Source organism: Petaurus breviceps, unplaced genomic scaffold (assembly GCF_028583685.1).
Source record: "Petaurus breviceps papuanus isolate PSGF00001 unplaced genomic scaffold, PetGlider_PUasm1.0 98, whole genome shotgun sequence".
Lineage (NCBI taxonomy): Eukaryota > Metazoa > Chordata > Mammalia > Diprotodontia > Petauridae > Petaurus > Petaurus breviceps.
In genome coordinates, this window is record NW_027187460.1 from 5,080,685 (window position 1) to 5,100,120 (window position 19,436).

Genomic DNA, 19,436 nt, shown 5'->3' on the forward strand with positions numbered 1-19,436 from the left:
CATTTTTTTGTTCACATTTACCTGTTTATTAAAATTGCTGTCAATGTTCATTAAAATAAGCCCTCCCCTGAAAATAAGCCCTCTGGTGTTTTTCTGTCCAAAAAAATTAATAAGACAGCGTCTTATTATCGGGGAAACACGGTATTAGACTAATATGTAGCAATTACAAAAATTTATGTAGTGGATTGAAAAAGAGAATCCTGAAGGTTCCTTCTACCTGTGTAGAAGGTTCCTTCTATCTTATACCTGCCTGGGATTCTAAAGTGTCACATAACTGACTTTATTAGACTGAGAATTTAACTTAAATGATGAGCTATTAAAATGATTTCTTCTGCATATTCATAAAAAAAATCACCTCCAGTAAATTAAAAGGACTCACAACATCCTTAAATGTATTTGGTGATATGGCAACTAATATGAATGTCTCACATTGCTGTCATACTTATGTATATTTCCAAAACTAAACCCAGTTAGAAAATAATACACTTTTCCTTCTACAAAGAAGGGGAAAAATGCCTTTATCTCTACAGTGAGTATGCTGTTTCCTTTTTAATGTTTGGTTTTCTCTAATAGGACTATGTGCTTAATTCTAAGTTAAGCACATATGAAAACTTAACTTTTATCAATTGTAACCTTAAAGACTTCCAGGCAAGAGATTTGATTAAAAAAAAATTACCACATTGTTTAGTGCTGAGAAGAATAAATATTACATAAGTCTGAAAATATTCAGTAAACTAGTTTCTAACTATGCTAACCATTTCTAACTATTGCCCAAAAAAAGTAAAAAAAAAATAGCTCTCGGGCCTAAATTGATTTAGAAAAACCATGACAATTGGCCCATAGTTTTATGTTTAGTAGATAAGGTATTTCCTAAAGTTGAGATTTCTTTTACCTAAATTAAAAGTTTATTTTCCCTTCTTTGTGAGATCATTTGTATTTAAAATTTGTTTTGAGGTGTGAGGACTTTTTTTTTGTCTAATTGTCACTAGAATATTATCATTACGCTAGTTCCCTTTTCTGTAGCTCTTTGTATTTTCTTAGCCACAACCCCATGAGTCTAGATAATGTAGATTATTATCCCTGTTTTATATATTATATGTAGCTTAAGCTTAAACAGGTGAAATGATTCGCCCACAGTCAAAAAGCTAGTAAGTAGATCAAGAACACAAATCCACTCTTCCTCACTCTTTGTCCATTGTTCTTTCTACTATACTATGTTGCCCCTATTGGAAGTTTCACTGCATTTGATTTTTTTTTCTTTTTGGAGGGCAATTGGGGTTAAGTGACTTGCACAAGGTCACGTGGCTAATTTTTGTGTTAAGTGTCTGAAGCCAGATTTGAACTCAGGCGCTCCTGACTTCAGGGCTGGCGCTCTATTCACTGTGCCACTTAGCCACCCCAATTTCATCATATTTGAAAACGAAAATTCTGCAGGCTCTCTTTTAGACATTTGAGATTCCTGCTTAGTTGTTCCTAACCCAGGCCCATGAATTTTCCCTCACATCTCTACTTTCCCATTTCTGCTGACTTGCACATGAATTCTCCTCTCTCTCAGGCTCATAGAGATCTCAAACAAGATTTCATTCTTTTTATTTTCCTCAGGTCTTGGAGGAGCAACTGGCTATGTGCTGGGAGGATTGGATTGGACACAGACCTTCTTAGGTGTCTGGTTTAAAACCCAGTATCAAGTCCTCTTCTTCTTTGCAGCTATCATTTTCACAGTGTCTGTCGTCCTTCATCTTTTTAGCATCGAAGAAGAGCAATATTGCCCTCAGCAAGAGCGAATTGAAGAAGCAGATACCCTCTCCAGCGGCAAATTCAGCAGCAGCCTTCCCCCGCTCAGCCGCTTGAATGTAATTAACGAGGGGGAGCCATATGGGGTTTCTATGTTTGCCGATGAAGTGCAGTCTGAGCATGAGCTCAGTCTGGATTACCTCGATGTGGACATTGTAAGAAGTCAAAGTGACTCTGTACTTCACATGCCTGATGCAACATTGGAAATTGAGCCAGAGCTACTTTTCCTTCATGACATTGAACCCTCTATTTTTCAGGACTCTTCAAACCCTAACACTCCCCGAAGCACCAGCCAGGAGCTTATGAGATGCAAACGGAGCCGTTTGTCCACTCTCCTCAGGGAAAATGAAAAAGAAGATGATATGTTGCTCGATAATCACTTGAATGAAGCCAAAGTCCCAAATGGCAGTGGCTCGCCACCAAAAGATCTCATCAATGGAAACTCTAAAATGGCCTTGAAGACGTCGAACACTTCAGGCTCCATTCGGAGGAGAAGGCATATGTTCTACCGTCAGGCATCTTGCACCTTTTCATACTATGGCAAAGTAGGGTCTCACCGTTACCGTTTCCGACGAGCTAATGCCGTTGTGTTGATTAAGTCATCCCGAAGCATGAATGATATCTATGACATACAGAAGAGGCATCGCCAGAGGTGTAGACAAAGGAACCAGAGTGGTGCAACCAATTCCAGCGGTGATTCAGAGAGTGAAGAAGGGGAAACTGAGACCACAGTCAAACTGCTGTGGCTGTCCATGTTGAAGATGCCCAAAGAACTAAAGAGGCTTTGCCTGTGTCACCTTGTGACGTGGTTTTCAATCATTGCTGAAGCAGTGTTTTATACAGATTTTATGGGCCAAGTCATCTTTGAAGGTGACCCTAAGGTGAGCTAATAGAATCCATTATCTATTTCAGTCTGAGGCACTTTTCAAACAATTATGCCTAATATAACAGTTCTTAAGATTTTTTGTGTGATGGTCCCCTTTAGCAGTCTAGTGAGCCTTATGAATCCCTTCTCAGAATGGTATTTTTTAAATGCATTAAAATAAGATTGATTATATTTTTTAAAAGGGAAACAAATTATACTGAAAGTGCCACCAAAACATTTATTTATTTATTTTAAAATTCCCAGACCTTTGGTTAATATCACAAGATATAACAGACTCTTTTCTTTGAAGATAAAAACCAAGATATTTATTCATATACCAGAAAGACAAATGCACCATAGTAATAAAGAAGTTGGAGGGATGAATGCTCCCACGAAGGGAGCACCGTTATCCCCAAGCCTTCCCTCCATCAGGCCTCCGCATTAACAAGCTCCCTCGGGCAAAATGCTGCTCTGTCACCCATGCTAGCTGCTTTGCCTCTCTGCCTTCTCTCTCCCTCTGGTCCACTTCACTCTCCCACTTCCTGTTCCACCCTTTTGGCAAGCTCCTCCCACCACAGGCTCCATGTGACTCCAACTCAAAGCAGGTCACTTAGACCTATTAATGGGCAAGAAAGGTCTTCCCATTCCATTAACAATACAGAGTCCTGTATGTATTTCATGCTTTTATAATTCATTTCAAAGCAAACATCAACGGCAGTTGCAAAACTTTACAATGAAGTACAAGGAATTCACTAAAAATCAAAAAGGCCTTTGTTTAATATAAGCAAGATTTCTGAACTTGTAGGAATTCTGTATTTGTTTTTATCCCATTCCACCTTTATATTTTGAATACTTCTAGAGGGTAAAACTTTTTAAAATGGTACCTGTAGGTCCAAGGTTGATGGTCCTGATGTTTTAAGAATAGGGCTGATGGTCTGGGGGACCTGGCAAGATCTTTCCAACAGTCTTCCTTGGTAGTCTGGAAGGGAAATTCTAGGCTTGACAAGATTCTAGCATTTCCTGCTGACCATAATTGTTGTATGGTAAATTTATAGGAGGAAGTGTGTCAGTACCTTTTCTGTTTGCAAAAGGTGTTGATTTTTTTTTTTTTTTTGGAGATTGTCTTTGAGTTTTATTCTGGGTTTAGGGATGTGGAAGTTTCTGGACATGATTGTTATGGGATTTGGGGAGGATTGTGGAGCATTAGACTGGGAGATAAAGAATTTGGATATGCAGCTGCATGATTTGGGTTCTCTGGGTCTCAGTTTCCTCAAGGATAAAGTAAGAGAGTTGAACTACAATGATCTCTAGAGTTCTTTCCAACTCTTAAGCTTTTATCACTTGTAGTGATAAAAATACTAGGTTCAAGGAGTGCTTGAGCAGCAGATGTAGCATTCAAATGTGTACATTTCAATCTTAGGATCACTGACTTGTCTTACCATTTTAGGCAAAACACTTAACCTGTCTGGCCCATTTTCTCATCTGCATAATAGGAAGAATAATTAGTCTTATTAAAATGCTTTGAAAAGTAGAGAGTCCTTGTTAGCTTTATAAACTAGTGATTACATTATCACTATAGTTATCACCATTTCTTCAAATGTAGTGTTTAATGTTAAAGTGTAATATTAAAAGGATTTACCTTTAAGCAATGTAATACTGCAGTCCCATCCAATTTAACTTCCAATCTTTGCTTGCAATAGGCACCTTCAAATTCCACTGCTTGGCATGCATATAACGCAGGTGTGAAGATGGGCTGTTGGGGATTAGTCATCTATGCCTCCACTGCTGCTATTTGCTCAGGTATGTGAATCTGCCTTTAAAGGGAACTAGTGAGTCATGTGTGGCAGTGTGGTGAAAGTGTTTATAGAGTGAACTGACTCAACACCCAGGGCATTGGGAACAGGAAAGCAAAAACACCTCACCAAGTATCGAATTGTAAAAAACAGCATTTTTTTGTTGAGCACCTATGTTGTCCTGGATGCTACAGAAGAGACAAAGAATGCCTTCATCCCTCTCTTCTAGGAGTTTACAGTATACAGTACTTGGAGAGATAAAACTAAAAAGTTAAAAAAACCCCAAGAATTTCCCTAAATCAGTACGTAATTATTTATGTGCCAGAGAGTAATGCAGACAAAGGGAGATCAGAGTAGAGTGGGGTCATAAGAGAGATCCTTAAGGAAGAGGCAGGCCCAGGGTTAGACCTTGAAGGAAAGCTACTCAACTTTGGATAGTAGAGCTAAGGGCCTGCAGAGTATAACTTATTGTGGTTGGCAGGAAGCAGTATGTCTGTAGGCAGATAGGAGGCAAAAGTCATGTTTGGGACTAGTGAATTGTCTATTATACCTGGAGCAGAAGACTTTTATAGGGAAGTAGGAGGAGATGAGGTTTGAAAAGCTTGGGGATGGGCTTAGCTAAGAGAAAAAGTTTACATTTTGTTCTGCAGATATTTGAGCTACTGAGAATTTTTGACAAGAGAAGCAACTTGATATATCAGCAATATTAATCCATTGTGATCTTATGAAAGAGGAATAAATGGAAGCAGAGAAACCAGTTAGACTTCTATAGTAATCTAGGTGATATGGCCTTATAATCAGGTGATGGCATTGGGAAGGGAAGGAAAGGAAAGGGCAGAAAGGTGAACATCACAATAGATGAGAGAAAGAGAGAGAATAGTCCAAGATAATTCCAGGATTTAAAGCCTGATTGGAAATGGTGCTACTGACTGAAATAGTTTAGTCAGGAAAGGAAGCTGGCTCTGTAGAGAGTGTGAGTTCAATTTTAAGGCTAGTGAGCTTGAGCTGACAGTAGGAGATAGCATTGTGAATGTCAACTAGGCATTTTCCAGAAAGAACTATGTGTGTTTTAGTGTGTCCCATCTGCCTAGTGCTGAAAACAAGTCATATCTAGAGATGACATCATTACAGAGGTGACAGCTGAAGATTTGAGAGTGAAAGTTTTCCAATAGAAAGAGTGTAGTAAAATTTTTTTTTGTCACAAATATAAAATAACCTCATTGTAAGACTTTTCATCAGTACTGTTTCCCCAGGTAAATTAGGAGCTCCTTGAGAAAAGCGGGACCAGAAGAATCAGTGATTAAATGTTGTATGTAGTGTTGTTCACTGGACTTTTGAACATAGATTTTTGTATTCTTTTCAGCTCTGTTACAGAAGTATTTGGACAACTATGACCTTAGTATAAGGGTGATTTACATCCTAGGAACCCTGGGTTTTTCGATTGGTACTGCAGTGATGGCCATTTTCTCCAACATCTACATCGCTATGATAATGATCAGCACTATGGGCATCGTCTCCATGAGCATATCCTACTGTCCCTATGTACTCTTAGGACAGTATCATGAAATTAAAGAGGTGCGTGCAAAGCCTACTCACTCCTCAGATTATTAAATAGTACATGTCTATATTATAATGGGGAATACCATATTACTGACAACATCAACTTTTTGAACTGTATATTCTAGATGGATTTCCACAATTACCAGGATTTTTTTAACTGAAAACATAGTTTCCATTGGTCTTTGTTCTAAAATAAGCTTAGAATTCTAATGTTGGAGCTGAAAAGGGATCATTTAGTTCAATCTTTTTTTACTTTTACACATGAGGAAAGAGGGTTGGTGACTTGCCCAGGGATATGCCTATAGTTAGAGCGTAGCAAGGACTCGAACCAGCTCTCGGTACTAGCTCCTTGTGCGTGCTTCTCTTGTTTCCTTTCCTTTTCTGTACGTGCTCCATCAATCATTCTCTTTCTCTTATATCTTCCGTATCTCTTTCTCTTAGCTTCTTCTTCATACCCTGTAAACATGCTTAGGTTTCCCTTATCCTAAAACAAACATACATATAAACCATGCATCGATTCAGCCATTCCCTCAAACCATCACTCTATATCTTTCCAAACTTTCCTTTGACTTCTAAACTTTTAATTAGAATAGTCTCACTTTACACTTTCCCTAGGTCTCATATTCTCCATTCATTCTCTCCACTTCCTTACTATGCATTTCTCAAGCTTTTGCAATTTAGTTTCTATCCCTTTTGAGGGATCTCATCTTCCTTGACTTTTGCTTTTTTTTCTTGCCAGTCACCAAGCACTATTTATTTTTGTGTCAGGTTTTTATTTTGTTAAATATTTGCTAATTATGTTTTATAATTATACTTTTATATTCATTTTTAAAACGTTGAGTTCCAAATTCTCTCCCTCCCTCCTTCCCCTCCCCCACCCATTGAGAAGAAAAGCAATATGATACCAATCATACATGTTCAGTGATGTAAAACATTTCCATATTACCATGTTACCAAAAAACATTCTGTGTTACCAAAAAAAGAAGAAATAAAGTGAAAAAAGTATGTTTCAGTCTACTCTCAGAGTTCATCATTTCTCCCTCTGAATATAGATAGCATTTTTTGTCATGAGTCCTTTGGAATTGTCTCGGATCATTTTATTGATTAGAATAGAAGTCTTTCCCAGTTGATTAACATTACAATATTGCTGTTAACTGTGTACAGTGTTCTTCTGGTTCTGCTCACTGCACTTTATGTCAGTTCATATAAGTCTTCCCAGGTTTTCTGGAACCATCTTGTTCATCATTTTTTATAATGCAGTCATCCATCACAGTTTGTTCAGCCATTCCCAAATTGATGGGCATCCCCTCAGTTTCTGTTTCTTTGCCACCTAAGAAAGAACTGCTATAAATATGTTTGTACATATAAATTCTTTTCCTTGTTCTTCCATCTCTTTGGGATTCAGATCTAGTAGTGGTAATGCTGAGCTTAACTCTTTTTAGTATTCACCGCCTATACCCCATCAGCACAGACTCTTGTTTTATTGATGACCTCTCTCATCTTCCATGACACTGTCCTCTCCCACATCTCTCTCCTTACCTTCTTTAGCTTTTGCTGACTTCTTATCCTTCCCCTGTCCCTTACACAAGGTTCTGTCCTTAGCCCTCTTCTTGCGGCATCTTTTACCTAGGTGATCTTATCAATTCCCAGTGCTTCAGTTATACCAATGCAGATGACTCCCAAATCTATATCTCTACCCGCAAATTTTCCTTGTAGCTCCAGTCCTGGATTTCAAACTACCCACTAAATATCTTTAGCTATGATATCACATGAACTACTCGAACAATATGTCATCCCCAAACTTGCTAATCTCCCTTAAATTCTCTATTTCTGTGGACATAACAGTTTTAGAGTTGGAAGAAATATCATTGACCATCTAGTCCAACCCCTCCCCCCAAACAAATCCTTACTATGACCTCATAAGTTATCCAGCCCCCTTTTCAGACACATTGATATCTAATTGTGTTTTCCCCATTTTGTACTTGTTGAGAGCCCGTGTGTACATTGATCCTACAAAACATTTGCTTTTAGTCCTATGATGCCCCTCTCCGTTCTCCCAGGTCTTTCATATATCATTTGACTATTATTTTAGCACCTGACGATATAGTGGGGCCCGATAACTTGAGTTTTTGAAAGAATGCTAAGGGTTCTCTTACTATGCATTATCTTAGATATCAACTCTCCTTTAGCCGTTTTTATTCTGCTCTTTCCTATCCAGAGGTGATTCATCTTGTTTAGGGTTTAAAAAAGGAAAAAATAGAAACAAAAAAAATTGAGGAGTTGTGCCTTCTGCTTCTCTTTATTGGTCTTCCAGGCTACCTTCTTTAGCTTTTGCTGACTTCTTATCCTTCCCCTCTCCCTTACACAAGGTTCTGTCCTTAGCAAAAGTCCTTTCTCTCTTATGATCTCCTGCTTCTCCCAGTATCACTGAACTGGCCCCCTCTTTTTTTAACTTTTTGCTCCAGCTAGCTCCTTTTGATCACTGACTTGATATTATTCTTAGAAGACCATCCATGTTTGTGTATTCATTCTCAACCTCTCTTCTATTTTCTGTACATGTATTTTTAAGATAATAATTTATTGATGACATTCAACAACTCTCAATTTTCATCCTCTTTGGAACTGTTTCCTTCTGTGTGTTCAAAAATTAATTCCAGAAAATTTTCTATCCCTCCTGGGCTGACTTTCCCTATACAGTATAGTCTGTGAGATTCTACCTTTCATTCCTATGAAATCTGTTCTCCTAAAACCTAGGAAGGTAAGTCCAATGATGCCTGATTTTCTTTTACTCAGTCACAAATTCTGAGTAGTGAGGACTTCTCCCCCCAAGGTTCCCATCATATCCTCCCTGGCACAGAGTTCTTTATTATATTAATGAAATTTGAATCCACAAGTAAAATTTCCCTGTTGGTTCCTCTACCTTTTAGATGATGAATTTATCAAACAAGTCAGGTTATTACATGTTCTGCTTTCGAGAGAAGAGAGCTTCCTCTGATGTCTCTATAAGTGAAGTCATCTCCAAAACCACTTGCCTTTTTTTCTAGACTCGTGACCTGTTTCCTGTCTATTTACTCTTTGTTCCTGTGGTTTGTGTGCTCTAGTCATAAAATCATTTCTGCCTCTCCTTCCATTGGTATTTATCCAGATTCTCCTTACCATGCTTCCCCTTCCAGTGCATGAATTTCTTGATGCATTTTAATAATGTCACTGATTTCCCTACCTCTGCTAGTCTCTCCTGTCCATTACATTATTATCTGAGTAATATTTCTCTGGACACATTACTTGGTTACTCAAAATGCCATTGCTTACCAAATTAAATACAAATCCTTCATTCCTTGTTTAAGGTTTCCAGAGTCAGGCTTAGACTGTTCCTCTTTCTAAACAACGTTCCAGCCAACTGGTCAATCCACCCACAATTCTGTCTGTTCTAACTTAAACCCAGCAAAGACTCGCAAGTTTTCAGGCAAGCACCTTTAAAGAGGGAATTTGCCATGTCCTGATAGTGCCTTTTTTACTTTTAGATAAGTCCAATAGTGAAAGCAAAAAATAAAATAAAAATGGTTTGGCTAGGTAGCACAGTGAATAAAGGACTGGCCCTGGAGTCAGAAGGACCTGAGTTCAAATTCAGCCTCAGACACTTAACACAAAACTAGCCATGTGACCTTGGGCAAGTCACTTAACCCCAATTGCCTTACCTTCCCCCTCCAAAAAAAAAAAAGATAAGTCCAATTGTGAGGCAGTTCTTTGTTCCATCAGGACTGAATTTGCATTTTTTCTTACACCCGTTGCTCCTCATTTCTGCTCCCTGGGGCCAATTCTATGTCTTTGTCATCCTTCAAAATGAAAGGACTCTCTTAATTTCCATATTTCTCTTAAGAGTTTGGCCTGGGTCTCTCCTCCTCGTTGTAGCACAGTCATTTCTGTGTATTTCTTCCCTTTGTCCCCCCTTAATGGCATATGTAAGCTTTGTGACAGCAAGTTAGGTGTCATATCTGTTCTGTTCCTAGCACTGAGCTTTGCATAATAAATAATTTGCTTAATGGGTAAAAGTCTTTCCAGATCTCATGTATTTTTTTTTTCTTGCAGTATGTGCAACACAGCCCTGGAAATTCAAGGCGTGGATTTGGCATCGACTGTGCGATCCTCTCCTGCCAGGTTTATATTTCCCAAATCCTCGTGGCCTCTGCGCTTGGTGGGGTGGTGGAAGCAGTAGGTACTGTCCGTGTTATTCCAGTGGTGGCCTCTGTGGGATCATTCTTGGGCTTCTTGTCGGCAACATTCCTGGTGATTTACCCCGATGTCTGTGAAGATTCCAAGGAAGAGCATAGGGGACTGTCTTCTCGCCAGACAGCTGGCAGTGGCCATACTGAGGAGAAGCCCAGTGTTGTGAAGCTCTTTCAGAAAGAGGAGTCCGAAGTCTCAGTAGAGAACGAGTCAGTCATCTGAATCTACCGTTCTGGTTTACACACATTCCAAGCAGGAACTGGGGCTGAGTGTGGAGATGGTTTTAAAGGGGGTTGGGAGGGAGGGGAAGAAAAGTTACTGAGTGTTCTATAATTGCTGTTGCCTGCATTATGGCATAAATAAGATTTTTGTGAAAAAATGTACTCAAAATTCATTAGTCTTAGGTTAAGTTTGAACCAGTAGGCAAACTGATTACTTTCTCCACTTTAAAAAATAGGGGAAAAAAACCTAGAAAAACTCCACATCGCTGATAAACACCTTTTTTTCTTTTTAAATTAAGAATAAGATCTTTTGATTCCAACTGTAACTCAAAATCTGCAGGTATATAGTTCTGCATGTTTTTAACATGTTGCTGTATAGACAATAAGCAATTTAGAAAAATTAAGAAATATTTTGCCTTTTTTAGATTGTAATTTCAAACAGAAAGCTATTTTGACAACTTTTATGAGATGTCATCTGAATCCCTCAGATAATGCTAGTTTAACTTGAATAGACACTTTTATCAGAAATTTTTTCCACAGACAACTATCAGTCTGACAGCTATAGTTATTTGGTCAAATTTTATTGTTTTTTTTGTGTGTGTGTGTATTGGTTTTTTTTTTTGTGCAACTATTATTGAATATTTTTCTTTGCAATCACCTTAGGGAAAAAACAACACAAAGGTATAATTTTCTTTTTAAGAAAAATGCATTGGACATTTTCCTCAAGACTGACTGATCTAGGCCCAGGGGTTAGGGGTTGGGGGTTTGCGGGTGGGAGGTAGGTTTGGAAACATACCAAAGGTTGGAGGAGCAGCCCAGAAGGTGATCTTGTGTTTGAAATGCCCACTGGACAAGGACAGTGTTGTCAGTGCATCATCGGAATATGCTGTGATACGACATGAAGAGAAGAACCTTTATTTGAACTGATGAATGTGCTGCATCACGTGTCTGTCTTGTGTGGGCTTGTATGTTTGTTGTAAGGGGTTTGTTGTTTTCATGATGCCTGATACTGATCATCTCTGAAGCAACCATGAAGGGCAGAGGGTGTTCTGTTATAAGCCAGCTTCACAGAATGGGTGACAGCCCTCTGGGAAAGGGAGGGTGGGGATTTTTATTTTTTTAATTGCACTTTTTATCATCTGGAACCTTTTGTTGGGGAAATCATGCGAGCTGAGTTGAAGGCCTAACACCACTACAAGAGCATGAAGGCCCACCTCTGATTTGTGTGGAATTGTCTCGAATAACAGAATCCATGTCTAAGGTGGCCTTGGGCCTTTACAAAAAAAGAAATGGAGATCGGTGAGCATGTGTGCCTTGCCTGTTGCGTGGGCGGGCAGTCGCACCTGCTGCATCCCTGGGGCCTCTGCTGACCTCTTCAGCCAAGGAATCCTGGAAGTGGGACTTTCTTAGGCAACTTAATGGGTTTGGGCTTTTTTTTCCTCCAGAACAAAAGGAAAGACTGCTGTTTTCTACATTTAAGAAACCTTTAGTATTTCCAGTTTTCATATACAAGCAAAACTCAGAATGGGGGTAAAGTAGAAAATGCAGCTGCTATTTGGAAGCTTTTCTCCAGCCACAGTTTTCTCTGTCACCCAAGAAGCTCCTGCTCTTTCTTGTTAGCAGTGGCCACTATGAGCAAGCACATGGATTTCAGGGAAGAGAGCGGGGAGCCTGCTGCAGATTAAACCGATCAATCGAGACGATTGTGGTACTGCTGCCTGCCTCAGAGCGGTTGTTGTTAAAGTACTTTCAGATGCATGTGAATCATGCTGCAATATGATCATTCAGAAGCAGATATATATTTCAAGATAAACTAAGAAGTTTTTAAAATAAATTACTTGAATTTTCAGTGTATGTAAGAGAATGAATGTGTTTTAATGTACTGATCTGATCTGCATTCTTGCCAGTGTCTGTACAAGTTGCTGATGGGAATGTGTTTCCCTTGTTTGTTTTTCGTTCCTCATAGCTTTCTCAGTGTATGTTCATTTAAGTTAGACTCCCATCAGAAACACACAGACTGTGTGAAGTTGCTAGAATTTCCTAGCTCACAAGGACACCAAATTGCACAGGACTTTTTCCGAGTCTCAAATGTTGCTTGACTGTTTTCTAAACTGTTTTTTTTAAATTCAGAACTGTATATGTATGTGAATTTTTTGCTCAGACAAAAAACCAACAGTACTACTGAAGGCATTTACAACCTTCCTCAAAACCATGCAGTTTGTTTGAAGTACCCTAGCTGCCCTTCGGGGAGCAGGCGTTTTCTGTCACCTTTCATTCACTGGAGCGAGTGCTGCTGCTGCAGACAGGGAGGCCATGGGGGTTTCTCACTAGGCTTGATGCTGTAGGCAAGTTGTAATACACGACTCACTTCATATCACTTTACAGCTATAAAATACTGTTTATCAGGACTTTGGACTCTTGTTTGGGAGGATCATGATCAGGTGGCTAAAGGCTTGATCCACTTACAGGTGCTACCCTTTTAAAAATTCAAAAAATGGACGAAGGAGAGATTAGAATGAGAACACAAGCAGTATGTTTGTATTTTTAATGCATCTTCAGTTTTTTAAGTGAATTAGATGGACCTTTGCTTTCCAGAACCCTGGTACCTGTAGATTGTCATTTTTCTGGTTGCAAATACAATATTTGTGGCAGGCAACTTAAGGAATACCAAGGGTGAACCATATTAGTACATAGACAGAGAAAAAAATCTGGGTACAAAAATCCTAGGTTTCACTTTTGTTTCTTGCCACCAAGCAGTGTAGCATCCACAGGGTTGTTACCTAAAAGGATGGTGGCCACCTTATATCCATGTCTTGACCTTTGATAGTCAAGCCTTCACCCAGACCATGGTCTTTTAAATAGAATAAAAGCAAAAAACTGGCATGTTCAGATTTTAAGGTCTTGTAAAAGTAACTTGCATTTTAACATCTTTTTACAGAAGAATACTCATGGAAAATTTTCTAAATGTGCCTTACGGCACTTAGTCACTGTCAGTATGTTCAGTTTTTCTTTTCCTTTTTCTTTTCTTTTTTTTTTTTTTTTGGTAAAATGAGCAGAAGGAAATTGCTGCACACTTTGGTAGAACTTTTAAGCTATAACTTTTTCAGATGTTTTGCAACCAAAGTATTTAGTACTATGTAGTCTAACTGGTTTCTATATCAGAAACAAGGGTGGAAATGCCTTGCAGTTTGAGCTCAAAAAGAGTATAGTAACTGTTGGAGCTCTGCAGCTTAGCTTTCAGGGAGACAGACACATTAACCAACCTTTCCTTGGTTCCCCTTCTATTCTCCCCACTTCTCCATGCCTGGGATATGGGGGAATGTGTCCTCTCACTTCTAAGGATGTTGGGGAATCCTTTTGTCTCAGCCCCTTTGGCAGTCAAATCACTTAAAAGATTGTACTGTTGAATCTAATAGAGTATAATCACCTTGTGTCTTAAGAAGTGATGGGAGAAAAGGAGGTTAGCATTTTTTCCACAGCAGATTTGTAACTGCCTGAGTGAGGACATTCTCTATTTTATATATATCCTGAAATTACACTTCAGATAAAATATGTACTGTAGCAGATTTGAGCATTAGTGGTTAATGGTAGGGGTGATTTTCCTTCCCTTAAAAATGTCTCTGTATACTATTAACTTAGAAGAAGAGATTTTATTTGTATATCAGTAAATCTGACTTGACTGTTACTGTACTTTTTGAAAAGTAGCTTAATAAGCCCTCTGTACTGTGCACTGGGGTAAAAACGCTTGGTTTAGCCAGCATCTGGCCTAGTGTTTTATAAATACAAAAATATAAAGGTTGACACCTCAGGGCTGAAGACTCTGGTAACTGAAGAACACGTTGAGAATTAAGCAGGGCACCCAGAAAAAAATTTATTTTAGCCAACAGAATGGAAATTTCTCTGACCTGTTAATTTCAATTGCTTGACACCTATGCATTAGAAATAGTCATTTCCAAAATACGTTAGCATTTGTCAGATTTAGGGATTAAGGCCTTTTTCTCCCCCTTCCGCTCCCCCCATCCTATATAGGTGAGCTCACAGATAAGAATTTTTTTTTAATTTGTTCTAAAAAGCTTATCATCCTGTAATGGAAAGAGAGAAGAAGAAAAGAGGGTTGGAGTATCCATTAGAGTCATGAATTTGAAGTCTTAAGTCCTTTACCTTGCTTGTGTCCCCTTTTGCATTATCATCCTGTTCACAGGATCATTTCCACAGTTTGACCACCTGAGTCCACTGGAATGGGAATTCTGTTAACCTGTGGTATCTTAGGTGAAGCAGGAAAAAAAATCAAGTCTTTTTTGTGTTAGCCTTTTCAGGTGCAATTTTATGACTAGTTCTGCTAGCAGAAGGACACCTAATGTCAGCCTGCTGGTGTCAAAGAACAAAGGAATGATGCACAAAGAGGGGTTTTCATTTTGGTGTGAATCACTCCTGTTATTAGGCTTAGTTACCCTGTGTGGTAGCACTCAGGGCCAAGGAGAACGTGGCAGGTGGCACTCTTCTAAATTCATTTTAGATCACCCCAATTGTCCCGGCTAGTTTGAAAGAGGGTATACAATTTGATGGGGACATTTCCCCTCTATACCTGTTTCTCTTGCTTTGAGGCATGGTTGTTTATAGCAGTCTTCTTTTAAAAAAATAAATAAAGGGTTAGCTATTGTTAGGACCATGTATTCCCAATAGATCTCTCCACATCACATTCACTAATATATTAAAAAAGACCATGCTGTTTTCCAGTATTTTTCTCCTAGGCAGAGTAGACTAGTCTCCTTAGGTACAAAAGTGAATGCTGAGTTCAAAATGTTCATAGCATCTTTAGCTTGGAAAGTCTCTTAATAAGAGGTCTCTTGCTAGCCAGTCCCACTACCAAACAAGTAAAAGGAGCACCAAATGTTGCATGAGACAGATCCCTGGAACAGTGTGTGTGTGTGTGTGTGTGTGTGTGTGTGTATGTGTGCGTGCGTGTGTGCGTATCTATATATTTCTGGAAAAAAATACCAAATTACTAACTTTTGGAAGACACTTTGCTTCTATCTATTTTGTGTCTGTATTTGACCCACCAAACTGTGTTTGTAAATTATATCTACCAAGGGATCCTTCCCTGAAAGTGTACTGGTCAGAGCATGTGGGGATTTCCATGTTACATTGGGATAATAGTGCTTCCTTCTGATGAAGTACAGTATTTTAGCATTGGGTGAGGTAGAATGTTGCTGGGGAAGCTTTCCTCAAAAACAGTCTTTTCTTCTTTTAGTGTTAGGGCATATTCAAGCACCCAGAGTTCAAGACTCATTCACTTGGCCTGAGGGGGCCTACTAACCAAGTCAAAGACTGTCATCCCCACTTTTTTTATGCCAGCAAATGTTCCAGATACCATTTGGGAAGCTTCTTCTACTGATGACCAATTTTTGTTTTGTTTTGTCCTTTCTAGGGCCCATCACCCTTCTCAAGGAGCTCTCTGGTCCCACTAATGTTTTCAGATAGAATAGTTTTTCCTTATGTAACATGGAAATGGGTGTTCTGGGAGCTTGTTTAAATGCCTCATGTCAATGGAAAAGCTGCATATAGGCATCTCATAACAGAAATATTTAGTTCCGTTGTGAACTGGTGGTAATGACAACTACTTTTTATCAACTTATTAAGTTGGGGCACTATACTAGCTCTTGCTGAGTTTAGCAATGTTATATGTGTGTGTTAAACACATAATGTTGTTAAGTTTTATGAGGAAAAAGGGATTAAAAAGCAAAGTTATGTCACAGATGATGGATTTTTTTTGGAGTGCATCAATGGCACAATGTTGCATTTATTTCTATGCTGTTGAGCTTTTGAGGGATTTATTTTTTAAGGTAAAAGATTTGTTGCATGACTGACTGTTTTTACTGTTCTGCACTTTCTGTTTGTATAATCTAATTTCATTTATAAATAGAAGGGGGAGTGGATTTAGACATACACTCCACATGTGTCCCAGTCCGTTATTCTACAGTTGAATCTTAATAAACATTTCAGTAAGTTTATGAACTGAGTGTGTATCCTTTCCAACTTCACAAGTGAAATAAGTTGAGTGGTACATTGACCTTTTAGGGGGAAATACTTCCTCATCCCTTTTAGCCTTCTTCCCTATCTTCCTTCCCTGACACCTAGCCCTGCCCTGTTCCTGTTATTCCCTGACATGGTGCCCAAACTTAAAAGTTCAGCTCAGGTGCTAAGTACCCCTAGAAGGCTTTCCTGACTAAAACATACCCTTTCCATCCAAACCACAATGGTTTCCTCTCTGGATCCTCAAAGCACTTTGTTGTCTACTAGGCTGTTTGTATAAATACCTCTTTTAGAAGACCTAAATTCCAATCACTTCACCTTCATCTAGGATCTGAGAACTTTTTAAAAAGCTATTTTGGGGTGGCTAGGTGGTGCAGTGAATAGAGCACCAGCCCTGAAGTCAGGAGGACCTGAGTTCAAATGCGGCTTCAGACACTTTAACACTTACTAACCTTGTGACCTTGGGCAAGTCACTTAACCCAAATTGCCCTGCTTTGCCCCCTCCAAAAAGAAAATATGTTATGTATGTGTGTATGTATATAAATAAAAATTTCAAAAGCTGCATTTCAATATGTTTCCTTCATAATCCTATGCTATATATTTTATGCATTTAAAAGGCCTCTTAATTGCCAAAGGTCATTAAAGTTCAAAATCCACCAGACTAGATAATCTATTAAATCCTGGTCCCAAATTCTATTCCTTTATAATCCTGCCAGGACCTAAACTCAGAGATAGACACTCAGTTGTTCAGGAGTATGGGACTCCATTTTCTCTTGACATGGGATAGATTAATAAACATGATAAGAAGTGTTCTTTGGAAATTCATTACCAGTTCTGAATGACCAGATTCAATAATTGGCATAAAGGTACTGAATTGCTGCTGTCAACCTTTGAAAAATCAGGGAGAAAAGAGAGAGCTACTGTATGGTTTTTGAAAGCTGTAGGCCAGAAAACTCGACAAGTTCCTGGCAAAAAAATACTGAAACATCTTTTTAACTCTGAGCTATTAAACCTTTTTGTCAATGATTTAGACAAAGGCATAGAGAATATACTTAATTAAATCTTGCAGGTCATACATTTGAAAGAGTGTGGTCAAGCCAACACCATGAAAGACTTTCTCCCTTTCACTGGAGGCCTTGAAAACAAAAGCTAGATGTCTTATTTCTAGGGGATTCCCATTAAACTAGGAGAAAAGTCCCTCCCCACTCAAGACGCATTCCTTGCCGTAAGCTGTGTGAGAGCCAAAGTCTTGCTCAGATCTGCCTTGTCCAGTTCCGAGGACAGGGCACTAAACCTTTTTAAATACTTCAGCGGATCAGTGATTTTATCAATGTGAGATTCTTCTGGATAAAAATCTCAAACCCTCCATACCATAATTTTCATGAGTTCCTATGACCAAGCAAAACAAAATATCCCCATTGCCAATAATCAAAAAAGAACCCTGGGAGATAGGTGCTATTATCCCCATTTTACAGATGAGGAAACTGAGGCAGACAAATTTTGACTTGTCTAGGGTCATATAGGTGGTAAATATATGAGAATGGATTTGAATCCGGGTCTTCCTGACTTTAGGCCTGACACTATTCATTGTACCACCTACCTGCCCCCTATTAAGATTTGCAAAGCGGTTTACTGAAATTCATTAGCTTTTTGTTCATTACACCCACTTTCTGAGGTAGGACTGTAAGTATTCCATTTGTTAGGTGAAGTGACTTGTCCTTGGTTATACTGCTTGTGTCAAGAGAGTATTCTAACCCACATCTTCCTGACTAGTTAAGGAAATGGTTATTGGCAAACCCATAAAAACATGATACCAGGCTATCTATGTTTCCTTTTTTTGACAGGTTGATGAGACCTGTCAAATCTAGCTAAACCAAATCAATAACTTTTCCCTGATCTAATCAGTACAGTATATCTAGAGTTGAGCAAAGCATTTGCTAAAATATCTCAAGATTTTTTTTTTTTTAGAGCAATTGGGGTTAAGTAACTTGCTCAAGGTTACACAGCCAGTTATTATTTTTGTGTGGGTGCCGAGTATCTGAGGCCGGAACTGATCCCAGGTCTCCCTACACTGGGGCCGGCACTCTTACTCACTGCACCACCCCTTCAAGATATTCTTAAGGAAATAGATAGTTGGATGGCAAGTGGGGAGAGCCTGAGCCTGAGGTTGGAAAGACCCAAGTTCAAATCCAGCCTCAGACATTTACTAAGCTTTGTGACCTTGGCCAAGTTACTAAAATATTTACCTCAGTTTTCTTAACTGTAAAATGGGAATAATAGCCCCTGTCTTCCTGGGTGAGGATCAAATGAGATCTTTTTAAAGCACTTAACAGTGTCTGGCATATCATTTTCAGTTGTTTCAGTTTCCAACTCTTCATGATCACATTTTCTTGGCAAAGATATGGGAGTGATTTTCCATTTTCTTCTCCAGCTCCTTTTACAGATGAGGAAACTGAGGTAAACAAGGTTAAGCAACTTGTCCAAGGTCCCACAGCTAGCTAGTGTCAGGGCAGATTTGAACTCAGGTCCTGACTCCAGGCCCAGTGCTTTATCCATTGTGCCACGTAACAGACACCACATAATATTAGCTATTTTTTGAAAAGCTAGAAATACAGACTCTACACAGTTACATGGATTTGGAATTGGTTGAATGATCAGACTTAAGAAATTGCCATTAATCGTCTGATATCATCTTAGAAGGAGGTCTCCATAGTCTATTATTCCAGCTAAGGTGGAGGAGTTAACTGAACAGAACTCAATTGTTTGTTGTTGGTCAGTTGTGTTTTAGTCTTGTCCTACTCTTCGTGACTCCATTTGGGATTGTCTTGGCAAAGATACTGGAGAGGCTTGCCATTTCCTTCTCCAGCTCTTTTTTTTTTTAAAGCAATCAGGGTTAAGTAACTTGCTCAAGGTTACACAGCCAATTATTTCTGGGTGTGGTGCTGA

The 19,436-nt window shown here is 38.9% G+C and overlaps 1 protein-coding gene across 5 annotated transcripts in view; it reads left to right on the forward strand.

The window, feature by feature from the left end:
- The window catches only part of SLC45A4 (solute carrier family 45 member 4), a 153,687-nt gene extending 137,219 nt beyond the window's left edge, over positions 1 to 16,468 (forward strand). For 4 of the 5 annotated variants that reach the window (XM_069081102.1, XM_069081098.1, XM_069081100.1 and 1 more), the window contains 4 exons: positions 1,603 to 2,675; positions 4,360 to 4,459; positions 5,816 to 6,027; positions 10,099 to 16,468. In XM_069081102.1, coding sequence (XP_068937203.1) covers positions 1,603 to 2,675; positions 4,360 to 4,459; positions 5,816 to 6,027; positions 10,099 to 10,458 — 1,745 coding nt within the window. In that variant the 3' untranslated portion in view covers positions 10,459 to 16,468. The remainder of the gene's footprint in view (positions 1 to 1,602; positions 2,676 to 4,359; positions 4,460 to 5,815; positions 6,028 to 10,098) is intronic. The other variant, XM_069081101.1, reaches the window with a different exon arrangement.
- The last annotated feature ends 2,968 nt before the right edge of the window (positions 16,469 to 19,436 follow it).